General features: G+C 45.7%; 2 protein-coding genes across 3 annotated transcripts; one reads left to right on the forward strand and one right to left on the reverse strand.

The window, feature by feature from the left end:
- Positions 1–2,824: 2,824 nt before the first annotated feature.
- Positions 2,825–19,024, reverse strand: C10H9orf43 (chromosome 10 C9orf43 homolog). Of its 2 annotated transcripts, none has more exons than XM_014828010.3 (14): positions 18,753–19,024; positions 16,472–16,671; positions 16,231–16,381; positions 13,314–13,392; positions 11,381–11,481; positions 9,227–9,293; positions 8,331–8,503; positions 7,541–7,688; positions 7,111–7,171; positions 6,757–6,818; positions 6,438–6,525; positions 4,255–4,334; positions 3,521–3,587; positions 2,825–3,310 (listed from the first exon to the last, which is right to left on the reverse strand). In XM_014828010.3, the coding sequence occupies exons 1-14, from the start codon at positions 19,022–19,024 to the stop codon at positions 3,087–3,089; spliced, it is 1,773 nt and encodes a 590-aa protein (XP_014683496.3). In that variant the 3' UTR covers positions 2,825–3,086. The 2 variants fall into 2 exon arrangements, with proteins under 2 accessions (XP_014683496.3, XP_014683499.1); XM_014828013.3 differs by lacking the exon at positions 18,753–19,024 and adding an exon at positions 18,457–18,594.
- POLE3 (DNA polymerase epsilon 3, accessory subunit) lies at positions 18,805–21,865 on the forward strand. The gene is made up of 4 exons (XM_014828014.3): positions 18,805–19,332; positions 19,431–19,516; positions 19,886–20,004; positions 20,289–21,865. The coding sequence occupies exons 1-4, from the start codon at positions 19,267–19,269 to the stop codon at positions 20,459–20,461; spliced, it is 444 nt and encodes a 147-aa protein (XP_014683500.1). The 5' UTR covers positions 18,805–19,266; the 3' UTR covers positions 20,462–21,865.
- The last annotated feature ends 2,317 nt before the right edge of the window (positions 21,866–24,182 follow it).

Below are 24,182 nucleotides of genomic sequence, written 5' to 3' on the forward strand. Positions count from 1 at the left end.
GTAGAAACGAACAAAAGGAACCAGAAGCTAGTTTTTTGGCAATATAAGGCTCCTAGGACCATATTCCCACAGGCTGTCTTAAGTCCTCTTGTCTGCTTAAGTGTGTAAAGTGGATCTCCATGCGATTCTGGCTGGAGCCTCCTGGCCGTTAGGCCTTCATTCTCCTGATTCCTACGGCCCAGATGGAGGGGAAAAGGCAGTTAGCAACAGTTACCTGGCTCCTCCTCTCAGAACACTGGGAGGCTGAAGCAAAGGCTTCAGGAGGGCTCCTCCCCTCAGCCAGTTCATTTCCACGGGGCTTCGTCCTTCCTTTCTGATGAAGACTGTCAGCTGTGCATTAAAGAGAGGGACTCAGGGAGGTGTCAGAATACAGTGGATGAGAAGAGCAAGGACTTGGCTTCTAAGCCCAGCCCCCTTCACTTGCTGGCCTTTGATTTCAGACAAATTCCTTAACCTTTCCAGCAAGACGGCCAGGTACTGTTGTGAAGGTTGTGGACCAACTCTAAGGGTGCTGCTCGTATTGTAATCAGCAGAGATTTGTATATTCATTGAGATAATTTTTCAGCAGAAGGTAGTAGAGTGTCTTAAAGGGTACCTTTTTTCTAATTCACTCAAGGGCCCCACATGGGCCATCATCAGCCCTGTATTCCGAGCCTCAGTTTCCTAACCTATAAAACGGAGACCATCCACATCTATCTATAGAGTTGGCCAGAGAACCATCTGAAATAGTGGATGTAAAGCATCTTGAAAACCGTAATGTGGTCTGTAGATTTTATTTCCCTAATTCTGTTTGTGATTATGCAAGTTTGAGGATTGGTACAACAAGTGAAACAAGTTTGAGCCTGCAAATGTTTTTTCTCCCTTTGAAGATAGAAGCAAAGCCCAGTGTTCAGATAGCAAATATCTTCTCATTCAAAACATGTCATGATTCAAAAGGTAACTGTGTACTCATCAACGGGATGAGCATGCCAGTGTCTGGGAGTTGGTTTACTAAGGAAGCAAAGTAGTGGAATTAGTTACAAAATAGTTAGACCTTCTCTTCTCTGAGTCTTCAGATAAAATGAGCCAATGAAAGCTAAACCCTGCCCCATCCTCAACCCCCCACTGCCCATTGGGAATTGGGTTTGCTGGGGCGGACAGGTCTAAGGGTAGGCTAAAGAGAAGTGAAAAAATTGTCAATTAAAAAAAATTTTTTTTACTTTTTAAAAAATTTTTCCTTCTTCTCCCCAAAGCCCCCTAGTACACAGTTGTATATTTGAGTTGTGGGTCCTTCTAGTTGTGCTATGTGGGACGCCGCCTCAGCGTGGCTTGATGAGCAGAGCTAGGTCCGCGCCCAGGATGCGAACTGGTGAAACCCTGGGCCACCAAAGCGGAGCGCTCAAACTTAACCACTTGGCCACGGGGCCGGCCCCAAAATTGTCAGTTTTTAAGTTAGCCCACAGAAGTCATTCTGCAATGCAGTGTCCATTCGAGAAACAATTATTTTCAGGAAACTGGCCCACATAACACCTCTTGGATCCCTCTCACCATGAAGATTCAGCTCAGTACAGTTCAGCTGAGTAACACGAACGATGGCACGTCACTTTGATTTGGCCTGGAAAAGAGGAGGAATGGGGAGGCAGCAGTTTTAGCTTTCCAATTTGGTCTGTGTTGAGACAATGTTAAAAAGGAGTTGAACCTTTAATCTGCCTTTCTTGTACAAACTGTGAACCAAATAACTGACGAGGGCTAAGTTTCTCTTTATAGAAAGATCTCGGGCCCAGTCCAGAGTTCCACTTGTGGCATAACAGCATGAGGAACTCCACAGACTGCTCTCTAGTAAGACTGGTGGAATTTTTTTTTTTTTTTTAATTTTTTAAGTCTCTGGAAATGGCCCTAAGGGCACACAGCAAATGAAACATCTACAGAAATCTACAAAAACTTGGTAAGAACTGCTGGAGTCTATGGTATGTGACCCTAGACCCATGCCCACATTTTCCCCCACCCCGACTTCAGTGAAGCAGAAACTCTGCTCTAGGTTATTGCAGCCCGAGAACACGGGCTCCTTCTCCCCACACTCCAAGCCAGAGGGCTGTCTTTCAGGAAGGACAGGATGTCATCATTTCTTATCCTACCCCAAGCTACCTGTTGCTGAGGCCAAGTTCCAGTGAGTACAGCTGATACGTGGAGGCTCTCTTTTTCCACCCAGCCCCCACTTGTGGGTAGGAGGCTCACCTTGGATGCAGAGCTGCTGAGAATGCTGGGGCCCTGACTGCCACTGCCCCAGCTCATGGGGCACGGGGCCCAGGGCAAGGGCTCTTATGGCCCAAATCTAAGATACTGGATACATGAACGTTTCATGATATTATTCTTTTTAGTTTTATGTAACTTTGAAAATTTTCTATATTAAGAGCTTTAAGGACAAAAACATGAAAAAAAAATGCTTCCAAAAACCAAGTTCAAGGAACTCTGAGACTCTTGAGTCTTTATGGGCATCAGTGAAACTTTCCTGCAGACTCAGTAAATTAGAAACCGGAGATTTAGACTCTTTCAGGTTAATACAAGTCCGCTACCACCTACACAGGAATATCACACGTAACAGATATACAGATTAACACAATCAATATGATTTGCTAATGATGCGGATGCCATCCCCAAAAGAAACCATTTCCAGAGAAAGAGAGGAAAAGCTAGGAACACAGCAGGGGTTCCCACAGGCCAAACTCATTTTCCTATAACTGAAAACCTTACAGGGCTTCACAGGGGAGATAAAAGTGACCCAGCAAACAGATACCAAGAAACATCTCTCCTCCCCTCCCAGCAACAGAGAATGAGTCTTTTGATTAAGCAGCAGCTGAGTTTAATCACTAAAATTATTCTGACCCTAATGGAAGAGAAACAATGTAAGTTTAAAAGGGGTGGGGCTTTCTCTTCCGACTTATTTTAGAGGCAAGTAGAAGTGAACAGAATCCCCAAGGTCAGAACCTGGTAAAGGCTTCAAGGAGCAGAAGTTCCCCTCTCCTTTCTGCCCTTATGTCCAAAGTTGTCGTCCCCAGGAGTGCAGGCATCCTGCTCCGGAATAAGGCTGCCCCGGCGATGCCTTCTGCCTATCCCTCCAGAGACTGCTCGCTCTGTGCCCCAGAACATTGGTCGTCCTCGTCCTCATCATCAGTGCCCTGAAGAATCCTCAGTAGTTTGAGCTCAGGGTTCCAGCTTCTTCCAGACGTACTGGCTGAAAGGTCCTCTGGGGTCCTCTCTTGGGCTTCCAGCACAACCTCCATCTGAGTACTGATGTGCTGATTAGTGAGTTCTGTCTTGGATAATTCAGGATCTAAAAGAAGACCCAGTCGTTAATTGCACCTGTGGCCTTCTCTCAACTGTGACAAATGGAGGACAGAAAAGGAAGGGCTGGGGTGTCTTTAGGACCCTTCTGAGGGGTGAGGACTGTGCCCTCCAGGGAGGTGAACCATCCTGGTCTACACAGGTTCAACTCTCCCTATCCTCAGTCACTGACTACGGCTTCTCCACCCTCATAACTTACTCTCCTTACTGGGGAAGGACTCCAGGGGGTTTGCAGACTGGTCCATCTTTTGTCTTTCTGTGGAACCCTGAAATTCATTAGAGTGAGTATAAGGAAACTTGAATCAAGACTTTAGGAAACAAAGGATTTTTCTAAAAGATGCTTTTCTTGGAGAAATTAACGTCTAAGACAGGACAAAAATGCCACCACCTGAGACTGAAGAGAGACACTTGTATCACACATTCTTTGCCCTCCAGGCTGACCAGATGAAGCCAGAACTCACTTTCCCCCTTCCCAGCTGTCAACTAAGGGTAGAGTGCCTCCAATGATGGCTGCCAAGAGTTCCTCCCATTCCTGTATGTACACGCCATTCCTTCCATCAAGAGATGGAGTCGATTTCCTCTCCTCTTGAATCTGGGCTGGACTTGTGATTTTTTTTGACCAATAAAATGTGGCAGTAGTGATACTGTTCCACTTCCAGACCCATCCCTTAAGAAGGTGCTTTCATGAGATTAGTCAAGAAGCCCAAACTAGCCACATGGAGAGGCCTCATGGAAGAGAACGAAGGAAATTTGGCCAACAGCCCCAGCCCAGCCTCCAACTCAATGATGTCGCATGAGTGACATCAAGCAAGACCAGAAAAACTGCCCAGTCAACCCACAGAATCATGAGAAATAACAAACCACTAGGGTTTCAGCTTGGGGGTGGTCTGTCACACAGTAACAGATAACTGGAACAGGGCCCTCCACTCTCACCCGTTTCAAAGTGGGACCTTCTCTCTTCATCTGCTGCTGCTGCTTTTTGTCACTTTCCTGACCTGGTAGAGTTCTGCGACCTAGTGACCACAAAGTCAATTCAGTCTTTTTCTTATTGGCATTTCCTATCCCATTGTTGGGCTTCTGGTTGACCCCTCGTCTACAAGTGACTCCCCATGCAGGACAAGGCAGGTAAGAGGGAGCCAGGCCTTCTGAGTTCTATTTGTGATTCTGTTCACCTGGGACTGTGAGTGCATCTATTACAGAATTAGAGATTAAGGCAAAGCGTGTGTTAAAAGACCCAGGATTCCTCCAAGAAACCTAAGGGGCAGGTACCTGCACATCACAGCGGAAAAGAAACCTTAATTGTACCTTTCTAGGTTATGAATACTCCTCCTAGCTTCCTGTACCATCCCTAAAGTACCCATGTTGGCCTCTGACAATGAAACCCCTGCCTCCAAAAAGTTCTAGTTCTGATTCTTTTGTGTCAGCTGTTTCCCCAACTAGTCCTTAAATGCCTTCATTCTTTCCTCTCTCAGTCTCCCTTTCTCTAAACGAACATCTTCCAAGCTGCCACCAGAGGTATTACACTACAAGGCAAAGCCAATCAGGGAACTCCCTTGCTCACCACTTCTGTTGGCTCCCTACCAGCACGGGTTCTCAGCTGCACACAAGAAGTGCTGGGGAGTTCTAAAAAACCCTGAGACCTGGGTCCCTACACCAGAAATCTGATTTAGGACGTCTAGGGTGCAGCCTGGGTATTAGGGTTTTAAAAGCTCCTCAGTCGATTTCAGTGTGCAGTCAAGGTGGAATACCACTGACCTGGAGATTAAAGCTCAAGCACCTTAGCAGACTATATAAGCCCCTGCCTACCTCTCCGGCCTCACTTACCGCTCTCCCTTAAATACCCAATCCCACGGTCACAATGGACTGCTCAGTGTTCCCTGAACAGCCATGCTCCTCCAAGATGCCTTTGCACAGACTGTTCCCACTTCCAGGAATTCTCTTCCATATAGGGAAAACTCTCACACATATTTAAGATCCAATGCAAAATCATCTCTCCCATAAGGCTTTCTCAACTCAGTGAGGACAGGCCACTGCTCTGAGAACATGAGTCAAAGGGGCACCAGGCACCCAAGCAAAACTGCTCCTCCTGGAGACATCAGGAAGCGGAACAAAAGGCACTGGAATGGGCCTCATGGGAGTATTGATCACCATGGATGGGTGCTAACCTTGGGTAAGTCACCTCCCACCCTGGGCCACAGCCCTGGTCCTGTCTACCTCCCATGTGAAGGTCAAGAACCTTCTTAGATCTTCGGGTTAGAGGACATCGTTGATATCAGAGCACTCAGTGGGATGGGAAATAAACCACGAGAGCAGCATCCTTCTCAGGAAACATCTCACCTGAGCCCTCCCAATGCCCCAGGGCTGGAGAGTGAATTCTGATAATTAAATAGTTATTTTTATATTATAGTCAGCAATGTCCAAACTGAGTAGGGCAGAACCACCTTCTAATGTTTAGGGAGATTCTTTTTCCCTCCCTCCCATGCTGTACTCAAACTGAGAAACGTCAGAGGGACTGGGGCAAGCATATCCTTCAGTTCAGATGTGATAAGGACTCCAAAAAGGGAGATACCCATTCTCATCTCCAGCACGAATACTAGAGGAAAAGGACCACTATCAAGAGTGGCTTGCTGCCTCCTGGATGGGCTAGATGGTATGGTGATTTCAACATGAGGCTCCAGAGACTTTGACTTGTGGCTGGGAAGTGGAGGGCCCTGGACTCGGCCTCCTTAGAGTTCTCTTGGGGCTCTAGCGAGGGGCCCCAGCCATTCGCTGCCCCATTAGCCAATGGGCCCTCGGGGTCTTCTGTTCAGTATCCTGGGCTTGCTCCTCAGGCTCAAACTGCTCTGCCTTTTCTAAAGTTGACCTGAAGAAAAATGACTCTGACTCATGCTCGGGGTCATCTCTCAAGTCCCTATGGGAGGCAGACATCTGGCCAGCTTACTTGCTGAGGAACTATCTGACAGATAACGTATGGTAGACCAGCCAAACCAAAGCATCCCAAGGAGAATTCTGAGTGCCTGACAAAGGCAGGTCCCCAAAAGACAAACATGTTCAGCTTTTCTGGCCCTTAGCTACGTCCTGGGATTCCGTCACTCCTAAACCCATATTCTCCTTACCATAGCGTGGGTCATAAATCATGGCACCCGAAGGTTTATGTGAAGCGTTCTGCCTCCATGGATCATTCGTGGATTTCTTTTTAGCCTCCTGAAACCCACAGGAGGAGGAACTGAATTAGGACTTTTGGAAGTGAAGAAAACTTTTCAAAAAGAGTCTAAATGAAGGAAGTAAATATCTACAACCAGACAGAAACTTTGTATCTATAACCAGACAGAGAACAGGGAGAACCCCACCTCTTACACATCCCTTCCTGTTCCAGGCTGCACCCACTTGTCGCAGTCCCAGCAAGTCCTAGGGGTCCCCTCACTGCCACTCTACCTGTTTCTTAGGAGGTGTCTTCACCTTCCTCTGTTGCTGCCACTGCTGCTGCTTCCTGTGACCTGGTGGCCAGAAAGCCAGCTCAATCCTCTTCTCTGTGACAGCTCCCGCCCTCCCTGTGGGCTGCTTGCTGTGCCCTGCTCAACAATGGTGACACTCTCTCTGGTCAGGACCAAACTGGAGTGGGGAGGGGCAGGCAGGGGTGCTTCCTGAAATTGCAGTTTTCTGAGTTCTACATGTGACCCTGTACGACTGTGGCCACACACATAATTGAATTGGAACCAAAATCAAGTATGAGAAATGTGGGCTAAGGGAGAATGGAACCTGAAGATCTAGAAGCACCAGAAAATGTACCTTCTGTATTCAGGTTATAGTATAGTCTCTTAAAACGCCCAGGATATCTCAATGCTGGTCTCTGGAGGAAAAAAGAAGAGCTCTACTCTAGGTCTTTCCCTTTCCCAAAATACACCCCCAAATGTACGTATCCCTCTAGTCAACAAGCACTTTTCAAGAACCCAGTGTGTGCAGCGTTGTTCCGGGGCTCTTGAAGGGGATAAAGGTATGGGGAACAATGTGTGGAAGAAAAAGAGAATGCTGCTCTCCTCAAACCCCTCCCCATACATTAGCTTTCACTTAATAGAGCCCAGTTCTTGTGTGGGGCTTGGGTCCAGAGTGGATGGACTGAAGAGAAAGAAGAAAGAGAAAGTCAACTCTTCCAGCTCCAAGAGAGATGGGTTTGGGTCTGCATGCAGACATCTCTCTCTTGAGGCTCCCCAGCTCTTACTTGTAGGGTGAGGCGGTGTACAGATAAAAACATCCTAGCAGAAATGGCACTGTCAGGTCGGCTCTTTTCCAAAGGACCCTTCTTTCTCATCATGGCCAATTGAGTCTTCATCTCTGGACAAGGCACAGTTTTCTCTTCTGGCAAAAGGCTGAAGGGGACAGAGATAGGCAGACAGTCAGCAACAGCTCTTCTTGGAGAATGGGGCTGGGGAGAAAGAGATGACAGGGGCTCCACATTGGAAGAGAGTTCCACTTTGGGCCTGAAAAGGCCTGTACCAACAGGCGCTCATGTGGTACCAGCTTTCAGCCGCAGCCATGATAGTTCTGGCTGTATGGACTAAGCGTTGACTGTCAGGCTCACGTGCTTTAGACCACTGAATCCTTACGACAGGTATTATCATGCCCATTTTGCTAATGAGGAAAACAACTTAAAGAGGATAAATAAATTACCAAAATTCCCAAAGCCAGTAAGTTTCACGACAAAATTCAAAGGCTGTCTCACTCCAAACCACATATCCATTCTGCCTCCCACTTACCCACAAAGCATCTATAAAAAGAAGAGAGTAATAGCATCTACCTCCTAGTGGAGGTTTAAATGACTTAGCACAGGGCCTGGCAGAGAGTAAGGACTTGATAAATGGTGCTGACATCATTGGTGCCTATTACTGGTAAGTCTAAGAAGCAGGGTGACGGTTTTCTCCCCTCCCTCAGAAAGCACACTGCTTAGACCCTTCTCAGCTTCAAAGAGAAGCAGGTGCTCTGGCTCTCCCACGGGCTTAAAGGACGCTTACTGCTTCAACAGCTCCTGAGGTAACATGTCGAGTTGGTTCCAGAAAGGTGTGAATTCTGAATTGAGTTGCTCAAACAAGTGTGTGGGGGAGGAGGGAGGCACACTTATCCCCGGAGGCCCCAGCTGCCTTTCTGTGCTCTGCTTTCCAGAGTGAACCGGAGATGACTGGTCTTTCTGGAAGAGAAACAACGGAAAGAACTCCCAGAAGCACTCTCTTCAACGCCACTTCTTTCCACCAACATTCCAGCCTCCCAACACACCCCTGGCATGTGAAACTCCTTGTTTCCAGCAGCCTCCCACCCCTCCTCCTGCACTGGGAGGGCCACCACATTTTTCCCTCTCTAGCTCCTGAGCCCTATTGCTGAATTCACGTCTTAAGGAGATTAGTTGTTTTGTTTCTTGTTTCCCAAAAAGGTTATTCACTTATTCACTGAACAAAATGAACAAATATTTATTGGCCAACTATTTGCCAGGCACAAGGTTAGGGCTGGGGATCCAGCAACTTTCCAACTCTGTGACTTACCCAAGGCTACGTTTACCCAATAAATGGTAGAATTCAAATTAGACCCCCAAGTCTATTAGAACTCCGAGTCCATTGAAACTCTATTCCCATCACACTGGAAATTAGTTTTTAACTGACCGAAAACTCCCCCTGCAGCCCAACATTCCTCCTAACAGCTCTTCCAGCTGCTCCTCACCCTCCTCCAGGGAGGAGGGAGAGAAAAAGAGTCTCTGGATAGAAAATAGTATGGTAATTATTCCTTAAGAGGGATTTTCTTTTGCAGATTTTGTTCATTTAAAGAGAAAATGGGAGAAGGGGGAAGCTATCTGAAAGGAAAACAAAAATAATCGCTACAGAGTAATATCATAAAGATTTGGCTGAAACATCCAACTTACCACTGTAGATTTCTTTCCTTTCTTCTCCCCATCCAGGCTGGGAACAGTATGCTTCTTCTCAGCTAGACTTGAAACAAGAATAACCACAATTATCCCCAGACATCTCAAACAGAAACACCAAGGATATTTGAGAATGACAACCATGCAGACTTTTTTCTATTCAGTATTTAAAGATGGCTGCTTGGGAGCCCAGCGGCACCTGCCACCCAGAGACTGTTGAAAACAAGACCCCACACCCTCACATCCGAATTAGCTTCCCCACCATTCTCTCACAAATCCAGTTGTTTAGTTTCACAGCATTAATCCAAGTTGGTAATTATACACTTAGGTGTGTCTGTAATGTCTGAATCCCCACCACCACCAGAAGACTCCAGGAGGACAGGGACCAAGTCTATTTGGTTCTCCGCTGAATTCTCACTACTTAGCACAGAAGAGGTCCTGAAGAATTCTTTGCTCTGTCCTCTTCCTCCTTCTTCTTGCGTGGAACATGGACATGATGGCTGGAGCTCTAGCAGTCGGCTTAGACCTTAAAAGCGCCCATTAAGCACTTTAGAAGATGGAAGCCATGGGCCAAGCCTGATGGCCCAAAAAGCCAGAAGGAGCTCTGGTTTCTGATGACCTCATGCAGCTGGCATATTAGCCCAGTCCCACCTACCTCTGGGCTTCTTTTACATGAAAGGAAAGAAACTCTTAGGGGATTTTTGTTTATACCATATACATACACACAAAAATGCATATATAAAGAGGCATTCACAGGATCATTAAAAAAAAAGGAAGAGAAAAGAAAAATTCTTAAGTCTCATCATCTCTAAACAGTCACTTAACAAGAATCTAAAAGCCTCAGCAGTCACGAAAGAACACTTTCTTCCAACAGCTCTCAACATTAGCAAGGCTGTGGGCCTCTGCCAAATGATCTTTGTCATGCTCTGCTTTGTACACAAGTTCTTTTTCTTTTTTGGGTGTTTTGTTTTGTTTTGTTTTGTTTTTGAGGAAGATTAGCCCTGAGCTAACATCTGCCTCCAATCCTCCTCTTTTTGCTGAGGAAGCCTGGCCCTGAGCTAACATCCATGCCCATCTTCCTCTACTTTATCTGTGGGATGCCTGCCACAGCATGGCTGGACAAGCAGTTCGTAGGTCTGCACCCGGGATCTGAACCAGCAAACCCAGGGCCGCCAAAGCAGAACATGTGAACTTAACCACTGTGCCACCAGGCTGGCCCATGTTCTTTTTCTTTTGGCACCTGAGCTAACATCTGTTGCCAACCTTTTTTTTTCTTCTTCTTCTTCTCCCCAAAGCTCCCCCAGTACATAGTTGTATATTCTAGTTGTGAGTGCCTCTGGTTGTGCTATGTGGGACACCGCCTCAGCATGGCCTGATGAGCGGTGCCATGTCAGCGCCCAGCCAAAACCCTGGGCTGCTAAAGTGGAGCACGAGAACTTAACCACTCTGCCACGGGGCCGGCCCCAGCACACAAGTTCTATATGCTATTCATTTTGGACCGCTGTGCTCGGCCTTGGGGTTGAGACCAAACACTCCTGTGCATCACTGCAAATTTTTGCACTAGGGGCCAGCCTGGTGGCGCAGCCGTTAAGTTCACATGTTCCGCTTCTCGGCGGCCTGGGGTTCACTGGTTCGGATCCCGGGTGCGGACATGGCACCATTTGGCAAGCCATGCTGTGGTAGGTGTCCCACATATAAAGTAGAGGAAGAGATGGGCACAGCTGTTAGCTCAGGGTCAGTCTTCCTCAGCAAAAAGAGGAGGATTGGCAGTAGTTAGTTTAGGGCTAATCTTCCTAAAAAAAAAAGAAAATCTTTGCACTAGTTGCTGATGGCTAATAAGAAAAACAGATAGTCAGAAAGCATTTGTTTCTTAATCAAACCTCACAAATACATTGGCTCCTATCTTGTATGCTATTAACTGCCATGTAAAACGTGATGTAGAGAAGTCCCACAGCATCAATGTCAAAGTGCATTAAAATAGAACTCCAGTGTAGCAGGAGGCAAATGCAAGAGGCTAGGACCTTCTCTGCTTGGCCTCCTGCTGCTTGCAATGAGGTAGCTAAAAAAGATCACAGAAAGGAGGCCTACAGAGGACAGCAGGGATTCGTAGAACGCCAGAGTTGAAGACACCTGAGTCCCAGACATGATACTCACGTTACATGCTTCTCTGGTTCTTCCGGGACCCAGATTACAACCATGTTTCTAACATCTTGAGGGCAGGGAAGTTTTATCTTATTCAAATTCAGCACTGAAAGCTAAGAGAAAGATATAAGGCCTATGTATAGCTGGAAGCTACCAGCTCCTGATGGTACTCAGTAGCAGACTAAGGACTGAATTATCATGCTAACCAAAAGGGTATGGTGGCTCAGAAGATGATAAAAAGACATTTCCCATCCCCAAAACATCTTCATAATACTCTCCCAAGAACGAAGCTATCAGTACAGGTACTCTGCAAGAGTGAGCATTTGTAAGTGAACAGTCACCCTGCCTCCCTGTGACATTACGGTGGCACTTAGCAACTACCAACCTTATCCCATATGAGGGTACCCTGGGGCTTACCTAAGGGAACACTACTCATTCTGACCCCTCCACTCCAAAGACTTAGATCCCACACAGATGATACAGGACAATTTGGGAGCAGGGAGGGAATTGATAAAGACAGAAGCAAGGTTTCTACTTTCATAGCCTGTCTACAATTACAGGCATCCACATAAAAGTTACAGTCCTAACTCTTTCCATATTTAGCTGTTTAGGATACTAGAACATGGTGCTCAAGGAAACCTTATAAATCATCTAGTCTATATCCCTGGTAGGAGTCAGGGAAGGAAAAAAAACTGTTAAAAATAAGTTCATCCCAGGGCTGGCCCCGTGGCCGAGTGGTTAAGTTCGCGCTTCACTGCAGGCGGCCCAGTGTTTCTTTGGTTTGAATCCTGGGCGCGGACATGGCACTACTCATCAAACCACGCTGAGGCAGCGTCCCACATTCCATAACTAGAAGGACCCACAACGAAGAATATACAACTATGTACCGGAGGGCTTTGGGGGAGAAAAAGGAAAAAAATAAAATCTTAAAAAATAAAAACTAAAAAAATAAGTTTGTCCCCATGAAAAGGAACTGATTGGCTTGGGGTAATAGGGGAGACTTCTTTGCACTGTAAACCCTTTTATACTTTTTGAATTTAGAACCATGTGCATGTATTATCTATTCAAACAATTAATTTAAAACTAATTTGGTCTAACTCTCTTGTTCTAAAGAGGTCAAAGGGGTAAGTTATTTGTTCCTTCACCCAAACCCATCTACCTTCTCTTAGTCCCTTACATTCTCCAGCACACGACATTGACAAGTGAAGGATCTCATGAAAAAAATAAAAGGCATCCAGCAGGACCACAAAGAATAGTAACTCTCTCTTTATTGTAGATAAGTAGAAGGGTTTTTCTTCCTAAACTCGAATTTAGCTCTGCCCCTAACTAGCTATGTGCTTTAGCAAATCACTTCCTATCAGGGCCTCAGTTTCCTCAACTGCAGGATACATGAGATAGACCACAGGAATGTTCTCCAAGCGGCAACTGCAACATATTCATAGGTCAGGAAAACAAATTTTATGAATTGCAGCCTACATTGTTTAAAAATGAAGTCAAATAAAATAGAATGGGACAGAAAATATCAGAGTACATCACCAAAGTTAGAACAAAGATTGTTCCATGATATTTTATTGTAAAAGGTATTTCTTTCTGTAGGTCATAGCTAGAAAAGTTTGAAAGTGACCAAAGTAGATGACCTTAAGGCCATTTTAGGTCTGACATTCCAGCATCCTAATTTCCCTGTAGCATGAGATGGACACGCTCTAGGTAGTATAGAGACAGGAAATTCTTACCTATGCCAAGCTGCCCCAAGTCAATCCCACTTATGTCTGGGATTTCTGGAAACAGTAGAGCATGTATAGGCATTAGCACAGTGCCCGGCATATAGCAAGGGCCCAATATTAGATAGTTCTCATCATCGTGCTCATCATCATTATTCAGATTACAGACAAATACAGGCAAATATTTTATTCCCACTAGTAAAGAGAAAATGCTGAGGAAGTACCTTATTTAATCCGTGACTTCTTTCAAGAGATCTACTAGTATCGTCAATTAAATCTTTGCCAGGTAAAGCCTTCCGAGGCCTAAAAAATGAGAGTTTCCAAGATGAAACAGACACAAGAGACTTATTGGGATGATAAAGTTAGTGCTATGAGGAAAAGCCGTCTACTGCTGTACAGGAAACTTTGGGCTTAATACTGACCAAATGAATGTAGGGTCTCACCATCTCCTTAAGTTTTGTTTATTTGCTTTTCCTAGAAGAGCTCCCAAAAAGACATTGCACATGGCCAAAGCTTCACAACTATTTGTTGCATCAAACTGAATTCATAGGTTATGCTGCTCTCTCTCCAATTACAGAGAGTTACATCATCGTCAATAAAACTTATTAAGTACCTTTGATGTAAATATTCAATAACATGTTAAATAAACAAAATGTGGTACATACATACAATAGAATATTTTTCAGCCTTAAAAAGGAATGAAATTCTTATACATACGACAATATAGATGAACCTTGAAAACATTATGCCATGTGAAATAAGCTAGACACAAAAGGACAAATATTATACGATTCCACTTATATGAGGTACCTAGAATGGGCAAATTCATACAGACAAAAAATAGTACAGAGATTACCAGGACTGAAGGGAGGGGAGAATGGGGAGTTATTGTTTAATGGGTACAGAGTTTCCATATGAGATGACGAAAAAGTTCTAGAAATGGATAGTAGCGATTGTTGCATAACACTGTGAATGTACTTAATGCCACTAAATTGTTTAAAAATGGTTAAAATGCGGGCCAGCCCCATGGCACAGCGGTTAAGTGTGCACGTTCCACTTCGGCAGCCCGGGGTTCGCCAGTTTGGATCCCAGGTGCGGACATGGCACCGCTTGGCAAGCCAGGCTGTGGTGAGCGTCCCACATATAAAGTAGAGGTAGATGGGCACGGCTGTTAGCTCAGGGCCAGTCTTCCTCAGCAAAGAGAGAAGCAGTGGCAGCAGATGTTAGCTCAGGGCTAACCTTCCTCAAAAAAAAAAGGTTAAAATGGGGCTGGCCCCGCCGCCGAGTGGTTGGGTTTCGTGTGCTCCACTTCGGCAGCCCAGGGTTTCGCTGGTTTGGAACCTGGGCGAGGACATGGCACCACTCATCAAGCCACGCTGAGGTGGCATCCCACATGCCACAACTAGAAGGACCGACAACTAGAATATACAACTATGTACTGGGGGGCTTTGGGGAGGAGAAGAAGGGAAAAAAAAAAAAGATTGGCAACAGATGTTAGCTCAGGTGCCAATCTTAAAAGAAATGGTTAAAATGGTAAATTTTATGTTATGCGTAGTGACCACAATAAAAAAAATACCGTCCCTTTACATTTTCATATCACTCGCTATTTTATTTTTTTTAAAACATGTTAAATGTATGAATGAATAAATATTGCAAAGAGGTTCTTTAGCCTGATTTATGAAGTTCTGTGTGATATAGGCCCCTGCTTTTTACTCCAGCTCCCCAGCCTCATCTCTGACCACTCTCCCATTCCTGCTCTATGTTCCAGACACAATGAACTGTTTTCCTGATAGCTAAAGAACTTCCCCCTGCCTCCAGGCCTTTGCACGTGCTACTTCTGTAGTCTAGAACTCTCTTCCTGTCCACCTCCCACCTGCAACCCCCACTTCACTCGTACTCTAATTTCAGGTCTAGGCACAGATGGCACCTCTACAGAAGACAGGCCACTGGGTTAGGAACCCTTCCTGAGTGCTTCCAATCCCCCAAGGGGTACTCTTCTCAACACTCTTATCACACTGGATGGTTCTTTGCCACCCCAAATAGGCTCAAAGCCCCTTGGAGGTAAAGACCGTATCTTGTTTACTGCTATATCCCCAGCAAAGTGGCCTCGACTAGGATATACTTGTGAATTCAATGAGTGACCATAATGTCATGGTCTTTGCCTTCAAGGCCCTGATTGGGAGAAACCAGTTTTCCCAGGGTTCAAGTCCTAGAGAACCAGAAAGTAGTCCTACCCTTTCCTATACTATCTTTAGCCTAACAGAAATCATCAAGGGCTGCTTAAATCGAACAGGAGAAAAGAAACCAGCACAAGGGCCACCACTAGTGCTCTGGTTCCAGGCAACAGGGTCTTCGAATTCTAAAGGTCTACGTTTTCCACAGACACCTCTCCCTTAGCTTCCTCTATCAGCAAGCACTAAATAGGGGGCCTACACCCTGCAGGAGAGTCAAAAGGAAACCATTGCTTCTGCCTTCGAGAGCTTACAAATGGTTTCATCCCTAAAAATAAAAGATAAGAGAGACAGCATGTGTGGACACAGTTTTCTGATGGCCTACAGAAAATGGTGAGTTACTCCTTCTTATGAGCCGAACTGTGTCCCCCCTAATTCTTATGTTGAAGTCCTAACCCCCAATCCCTCAGAATTCGACTGTATTTAGAGATAGGGTCTTTAAGGAGGTAATTAAGGTAAAATGAGGTCATATAGGTGGTGTCTAATCCATTATGACGGGTGTGCTTATAAGAGATTAGGACGCAGACACACACAGAGGGAAGCCCAAGTTAACAGAGGGAGACGACGGCCACTTACAAGGCAAGGAGAGAGGGCTCAGAAGAAAACACTTCTGTCAACACACTAATCTTGGACTTCTAGCCTCTAGAATTATGAGAAAATAAATTTGTTGTTTAAACCACTCGGTCTACCGTACTCTGCTATGCTATATACACCCTCCATTTTAACCAACTCCTACAACACAAATAAGAATGCTTTCTTTTTGTTTCCCACTGCCTCATCACTACGTCTTTAGTTGAACTGGTGTCTTCTTTTTAATCCAGCTTTCTCAACGTCTACTACATGGGTAAAGGAAGTCAACCCAGAATTTTGACATAGTAGGCTCTTAAAGGAAGATTCCATGGTAATTTACCTGCCTCGCAATTTGGAGTCAAACCTTGAGCCTCGAGACAATAAAGAGCGAGCCTCGGTGAAAGTAAATCCTGAGGAAGGACAATGAGCAAGTCTCTTGGCCTGGAAGAAGGAATCTAAGACGTTTACAATGGTGACCACAGGGAGTTTGTCTGAGAAAGCAGAACAGATACATCAAAAGGCAGCTAAACAGAAACAGTTCAAGGATCTTGTAAGGAAGGACACAGGACTGGCTAATTCACCTTCAACATCCAGAAGAGTTTTGCAGGGGGCGCCCAGGATTCGAGGGAGGCCTCTCTCAATGCGGCGGATAGTTGCCCAGCATTGTGGATGCGGACAAACAGCCAAGTTGCAAGTGGTTTCATCCCACTGGCTTTCATCTGGCAAGTCCATAGCTACAAATGGTTTAGGAGTAAAGCCAATCGCGCAGCTTTTTAGCCCTCTGGAGAAACAACAACCGCCACATAATTTAGGGAGTATTATACATTAGCCAAGCAGTCCAGATCTTACTTTGGACTCAAAGCATAAAATATTTCTATTGAACCCATATAGGTTAATGGTGGTCACAGGATAATGATGAACTAGGTAACAAACAAGTATGAAAACTTCTGAGCATGAAATAGAGTCAGCAGACTGACTTCAGAAGGTCCTCTGATTGGCTGTTTAACAGGTGAGTGACCTGGGATTTAACCAATCTGAGTCTCAGTTTCCTCATTTGTAAAATGAGGATAAGCCTATTTCACAGAGGCCTTACAAAAATTAGTTAACGTATTTATAAATGTACGATATTATTTTAAATTTACATATGTATTCTATTTTTGAATTCATCCATATTTATTGTCAAAAGATCCTAATCTAATAAATATTCTATAGCACATCAAGATGTCCTTAGCACTTAATTAAATCCTTGGAAAGTAAGTACTTGGAAGAAAAAATTAGTTAATGGATATTAAAAGGTCTGGCATATAGTTCAAAATAAACATTAGCACTCTTTCCTTTTCCCCTTCACTAATCATTAGGGAGAGGATGCCACCATCTCCAAAAAACCTTATCAAATTACAATTAATGTCACAGAAGTGCTTTACATGGCTCAAACCTTTGGAAGACATGGTTCATTTTTCAAATGCTCCAATTCTCATACAAGCAGCTAAAATACCCATCAGAAATGAATGGATTTGCTCAAACAGCAAGTCAGTAGACTTGCAGTTGCTTCAGAGGCCATTGGCTTTTCATTGATTGGCTTGTATGGTCTCGGGCAAGTGACTTCACCTCTCTCAGCCTGTGTCCTCATATAAAGTAGGTGAGGGGAAATCCCTAAGCAGGACTGTAGAAGCATTAAATGAGATAATGTATTTTTTATGTATGATATGTAATAGAGACCCAATACATATTATCATCCTTCTCTCTCTAGAAATGTTTTAGGCAATCACAACCACCTGATCCCTAATAACTTTTTAAGGACGGTGTCCCTGGCTTCTTTCTTTATCCAGCACGTTTACTGACTACCAAATATGTGAGGGGACCTGTTAAGGGCACGGAGAACATGAATGAACAAAATAAGCTGCTGTTCTAAAGAGCTTATACTGTGGACCAAAGCTAGCAAACTACTGGCCTGGGATTGCACTTGGCCTTTGATTTGTGTTGTCTGGCCTGCACTTTAAGCCATTATTTTAAAATGGAAATATAGTCCATAACGTCCAGACTTCTGCCTCCTCTTAAAGATCAAAATATCTGCTAACACAGAGGCCCAATTCCAACTAGGCAGCAACTGGCTGAAACTGAGCATCTCTTGACATCTTTAAACCAGGTCTGTTCTATCCAAGTGGAGAGTCCCCCACTAGACCCTACAGCCTCTAACTGAAGCCGTTTCGGCGGCCATTTATCATCACATTCGCTGTTTTTCTCGTAATGGGGAAATATTTCTCTGTACTCATGTCTCTATCAAAAGCAGGAAAATGAAAGGGTGACTTGAGACAACATGGTTCCAGAAAAACACAAGGGTTAGTACTCAGTGGGAGTGACGACAATCTCTGCGTACATAAGATGAAAATGATAAACTTAAAAACTCACTGCAAAACCACGGTAATGTTTTAGACTGGGAAAGATGTATGGTGAACAAAACTCAATGAACTAAAAAATTAAATACAACTTTAACAGGGTTTGGTTTTGAAAGCGAACGTCATGTGACGTTATTCTTACAACTGGCTGCTTGTTGCCCTTTCGTTACCTGACCAGCCAGAATGGAGCCCCGAGGTCTAGTCATGCCCATCTTTGTATCGCCAGCATCAGCGCTCTGCTGGCAAGAGTTTGCGTTCAAAGATTCTAAGAAACAGTCATCCTTAACAAGATTATTATAGAATTGGGCGGGATGAAAAGATTATGGATGGACATCAGATCCGGTAGAGCTGGAAAAAAGACTCCCCCCTTCGTTCCGGAAAAGGCAAGTGGAAGAACCCGGCCACGGAGGCCCCTAGTTCCGCCGGACCACAGCAGATACCAAACAGCTAAGAAGCCGAAGCCCACCGGCAAAACGCCGCTCCCGGCGGGGGCCCGTCCGACAGGCCCCGCCCCTCGTCCGAGGGAGCCCCGCCCCGCCGGCTCAGTCCACGCCCTCGTCTCCCACGCAGGCCGACAGGCTGCGCCGTCGCCAGGCAGCGGCGCAAAGCACTATGGGGAAGGGACGGAAGCCCCAGTGGGCCATACTTAATTAGAGGGGAACGCTCCAGACTTCTTGGTGGTGTGAGGCAGACAAACGAGCTTGCGAAGGGACGCCGGGTGCCGATGGGAGCAGACATAAGCCTCGGCGGGCCAAAACCATAGTGGCGCAGAAAGCTCGGATGCACTGGCCACTTGAGGCGGAGGCGGGGCTGGGGGAGGAGGCAAGGTATGGCGCGCGGGGCACTGTGGGACACAGAGTGGGCAACGTGAGGCGGGACGGAAGCCTTGTTGGGTCAGACAGTGGCGACGCGGGAAGTCCGGACGCCGTAGCAGCCTGAAGAGGAGGCCTGAGACAGAGGCTAGAGCCCCGGTGACGGCAATGGCGGAGAGACCCGAGGACCTGAATCTCCCCAACGCCGTCATCACCAGGATCATCAAGGAGGCGGTGAGCAGCTCGGGCTGGCGGAAGGGCGGGGCGGACGAGCGGGCCGGGGGAAGCAGGTCCTGGGCCGGCAGCTTTGCTTACCCCAGCTCTCCCCCCAGCTCCCGGACGGTGTCAACATCTCCAAGGAGGCCCGGAGCGCCATCTCCCGCGCCGCCAGCGTCTTCGTGTTGTACGCCACGTCCTGGTGAGCCGGGCGGAGCTAGCCAGAGCTCAGCGGGGGCTGAGGCATGGGGGAGGCGCGGAGAGACCCCCTGGCTCGGAGGTCGTGGTCTGGAGCCCACAAACCCCAACAATTATGTCCCATCTCAGTGGAGGGAGGTTCGCAGCCCTCGTCCGTGTCTTGCAAGTTCTGAAGCAAGATAAAACAGCAAAATAACGTCGCTTTCATTTTTTTGTGCAGGGAAGGGGGGCGCTTAGCATGTCACCCAAATCCATGCACCCAAGACCTAGGCTTTCCCATTCCACCTGTGGGTGCTCCTTGTCCCACCCACTCCGTACGCAGCAAGAGAGGCTCTGACAGCCTCTGACGGCCCTTGATGTCCTCATCTTTCAGTGCCAACAACTTCGCGATGAAAGGGAAACGCAAGACACTGAATGCCAGTGACGTGCTCTCTGCCATGGAGGAGATGGAGTTCCAGCGGTTCATCACCCCGTTAAAAGAAGCTCTGGAAGGTAACAACCCTTTCGTTTTCTCAGCCAAGTAGAAGATGTTCATCCCATGTGACCTGCTCATCTGGTCCTGAGTCTTTCTCAGCTTGGGTCCCTATAAGTCCCTTAAGCAGATATTGGATGTGGCTCAGAACCGGTTCCGTTGGCACCACTTCACATGTGTTTTGTGATGCTGGGCAGGTTATTTTTCCTTCTGTGCGTCAGCTTTTCCACGTTTACAGTGGAGTTAGCTACTGCCGTCTGTTTGGTTCAGCCCTGCCTCCTAACTTCCCCCTTCCTCCTCATAGCATATAGGAGGGAGCAGAAAGGCAAGAAGGAAGCTTCAGAGCAAAAGAAGAAGGACAAAGACAAAAAAACAGATTCGGAAGAGCCAGACAAGAGCAGGGATGAGGACAATGATGAAGACGAGGAAAGGCTGGAGGAAGAAGAACAGAATGAAGAGGAGGAAGTGGACAACTGAGTAGGGTGGCGAGACTGTGGCACTTTGGAACCACCTTGAAACATGGTACATGTTCGCGCGAAGCTTTTCCCCGCTGGGCAGAGCAGTCTTAGGCAGAAGAGCCTGAGAAGATCAAAATAGAAACTGACTAAGATGATCAAAACCAGCGCTTGCCACTCTCAGAGCATCTGAGTAGCAGAATCCTGTTACTTAACCATCCTGAAGGTTACTTTCTCGCAGGAGGGATTCTGAATGACTAATGTAGTCAATTTGATCTCTCTTCTTTACATACATATACATATGTTTAGACAGTTTTTGATCCCCAGTGCCCTTCTACCCCTCTAGAAATTCCTTCCCCCAAAAAAGTAATCACTCTGTGCTGCCAGCTGTGTTCCAGATCACAGAGGCAGTCAGGGCTCAGGAAAAATTGGGGCTTTGATCATGGTCAGCCTGTTTGATTATACAGTGTTTGGTAATACCAAGTTATTACAAGTGTCCAAATGTTAGCTTTAGGAAACTACTAAAAGAACAATTAAATCTGTTCTCTTGTCTCTTCACTTGACAGTAACATTAATTGAATTTTGGTTTCTACAGATCTGCTTGGCTTGGAGCCCTTCCATATCGCCTGTAGGCATTTGACCTGCTGGGGTGGCTGTGCTCTGGGCACACATGCTTTTAAATCAGCAGTGTAGAGTGGAATTAGTCAAGCAAGTGTGTCAGTGTCCTGCTCTTTACAAAAACAGATGGTTTAGTCTTAAATGCACCTCACTGCCTGCCACTGTACAGCTTTAGGATTTATTGTCACCTCCTGGAAGGTATAAAATTCCAGGCTTTCTCTTGTAGTCCTTCCAGACTTGTGACTACGGCTTTTCATTCTTCCAATTCACGACAGGTTCCAAACTTTGTTTCTTCTGGGTACAACTTTCTCCCTGTGTGCTTCTCGCTTCCTGTCTCTCTTCTGCCTCTCCTCTGCTCCCCATTCCCACTTTCTCTCTCTGTCTCACTTCTGCAATCCAGGAACGTTGATAACCTGCTTAATATCCCAAAGGGCAGGTTCCTCTGATTCCTTACTTCTAATCTCCTGTCTTTTAAAAATGGTTTTGTAAACCTCTCTGAACCTTAAAGGAAATCTGATGGTGCTCAGGAATTCCCCAACCGCCCTCCCCTCCCAGCAGGCTACTCCCTTTCACTGCTTCTAGGGCATCTCAGTTGAACTTTCTTCATTTTTTTCTCTTTCTATTTGGTACTCCAAGCACTTTTTTGTTTGTCTCTAAGTTGAGCGCTTGGAGGTTGACAGGTAGTAAGGTGTAGTTTGACACTGTTAATACATTAAATGAATACAGTAAAAAGTTTGTTGACAAATGAGTGAAGAATGTTGACAAAATGATAACGCTTTGTACAAATAAAGAACATTCTTGTTAAAAAGTGATGACTCCTGTTTCATCCTGCTTGTTTATAGTGTGCTTTGGGGGAGGACCCACTGATCATGCCCTCTGCAATTTTGGGGGTGTGGACTAGGCTGGACCTTTGTACATATGGGATCCTGCATCACCTTGGATGACCAGCAGGTGCTGCTCGTTCACAGGCAAGGGTGCTGCTCTTCAACCACAGCAAGAGCTTTTGCTGGCTCCGCCAGGCACCCTATACATACTAGATGCTCAACAATTCTAAACATGTATCGGCTCCCTGCTGTGTGTCTGGCACTGTTCTAAATGCTGTCAAGTATTAACTCTTCAACCCTATGAAGGAGCACTGGTGTTAGCTCCATGATCTCAACTATAACGCCATATTATCTCCACAGCTTTTTCAAATCACGGATTTATAAATAACATTTCGCAAAGATACAAGTCCAACAGTAATTGGATCCAGTGACTTTTTCCTTCTCCACGGCAGAAACATCGGTTCTTGAAATTCCCAAGAGCACCACTCAGCCAAGCCCTCAAGTCCCATCTGGATTCCTCTGGCTTCCTCTGAGGCCAGTTTCCTGCCTCATCTTTGCTTCCCTTGGCTTCCCCTGTGTACTGCTTGCCAAGTGGATCTTCCTGGAACGTTGTTATTTCAGAGTCCCTCACTGCTTCCTATTAAGTCAAATCCAGACTTAAACTTGTTACTCAAAGCTTGCTTAGGGAGGACTTGCTTTACTGTCTATTCTAATCTACTCCAACCTAAGGCTCCAAGGATGAAGCCCCAAAAGAACTCTCCTTCCACATGGCTTTGGTTCTTAGCCAACTTTGACTACCTAAGAAAAATCATGTTTCCTGAGAGTGGGGGCTATGATTTAAAACTAGAGAATTTAAAAACTGGGAAGAGGGGCCGGCCCTGTGGCCAAGTGGTTAAGTTCACACGCTCTGCTTCAGCAGCCCAGGGTTTCACCAGTTCGGATCCTGGGTGTGGACGTGGCACCGCTCATCAGGCCACGCTGAGGTGGTGTCCCACATGCCACAACTAGAAGGACTCACAACTAAATAAAATATGCAACTATATACTGGAAGGATTTGAGGAGAACAAGTAGAAAAAAAAAAAAAGATTGGCAACTTTAGCTCGGGCCAATGTTAAAAAAAAAAAAAACTGAGAAGAATCTTTGAGGTCGTCCACCAGTTTTTCCAAACCACCCCTCTATCATTCCTGTAGTACTGATTTTGAAGCTTCCATACTAGGCTAAGGTAATGTTTCTCATCTTTTTTTATTTACTTACTTATTTATTTACTTATTTATTTTTTTGGAGGAAGATTAGCCCTGAGCTAACTACTGCTGGTCCTCCTCTTTTTGCTGAGGAAGACTGGCCCTGAGCTAACATCCATGCCCATCTTCCTCTACTTTATATGTGGAACGCCTACCACAGCATGGCTTGTCAAGCAGTGCCATGTTTGCAACCGGGATCCCAACCGGCGAACCTCGGGCCCCCGAGAAGCGGAACATGCGAACTTAACCGCTGTGCCACCAGGCCGGCCCCCTCTCATCTCCTTTTAACCACAGCCCTTCATGCCCAGACATTCTTATCTAGATTTGGAGGGTAGGAGGGGTTACCATCCTCACGCATGCAAAATTACTTTTGCAGCCTAATCTATTTTTGCCAATGGGAAATTGAGGCTCATCAGAGAGAAGCAACTTGCTCGACATCTTACCCCTAATTTATGAAAGCTGGGCTCCTATTTCAGGGGCCTGCAGCCTTGCTTCTATAAACTTTTTATTTTGGAACAATTTTAGATTTACAGAAAAGCTGCAAAGAGTGGAGAGAGTTTCCATGTAACCATCACTCAACTTGCCCTCATGTTGACATCTTATATAACAATGGTACATTTGTCAAAACTAAGAAAAAACTATCAATTCAATGCCAAACTATTTGTATTTCATCAGTTTTCCCACTAAAGTCCTTTTCTGTTTGAGGATCCAACCCAGAATACCACACTGCATTTGGTGAACCAATTTTCTTTTTTAATTGAGATGGAATTCACAGAACATAAAATTAATCATTTTAAATGGGCAATTTAATGGCATTTAGCACATTCACAATGTTGTGCAATCACCACCTCTATCTAGTTTCAAAATAAAACCACTTAGCCATCAAGCAGTTGTCCCCCCCCCCCCCCCCCCAGCTCCTGGCAACCACCAATCTATTTCTTTTTATGCTTTTCACAGCATTTAGCACAATGCCATGTACCTACCTGGGAGGCACTCACAATAGTTTAGTGGTTTTCTTGTTTTTACTTTTCATTAAAGTATAATATACATACTAAAAGGT

This window comes from Equus asinus, chromosome 10 (genome assembly GCF_041296235.1).
Source record: "Equus asinus isolate D_3611 breed Donkey chromosome 10, EquAss-T2T_v2, whole genome shotgun sequence".
Classification (NCBI taxonomy): domain Eukaryota; kingdom Metazoa; phylum Chordata; class Mammalia; order Perissodactyla; family Equidae; genus Equus; species Equus asinus.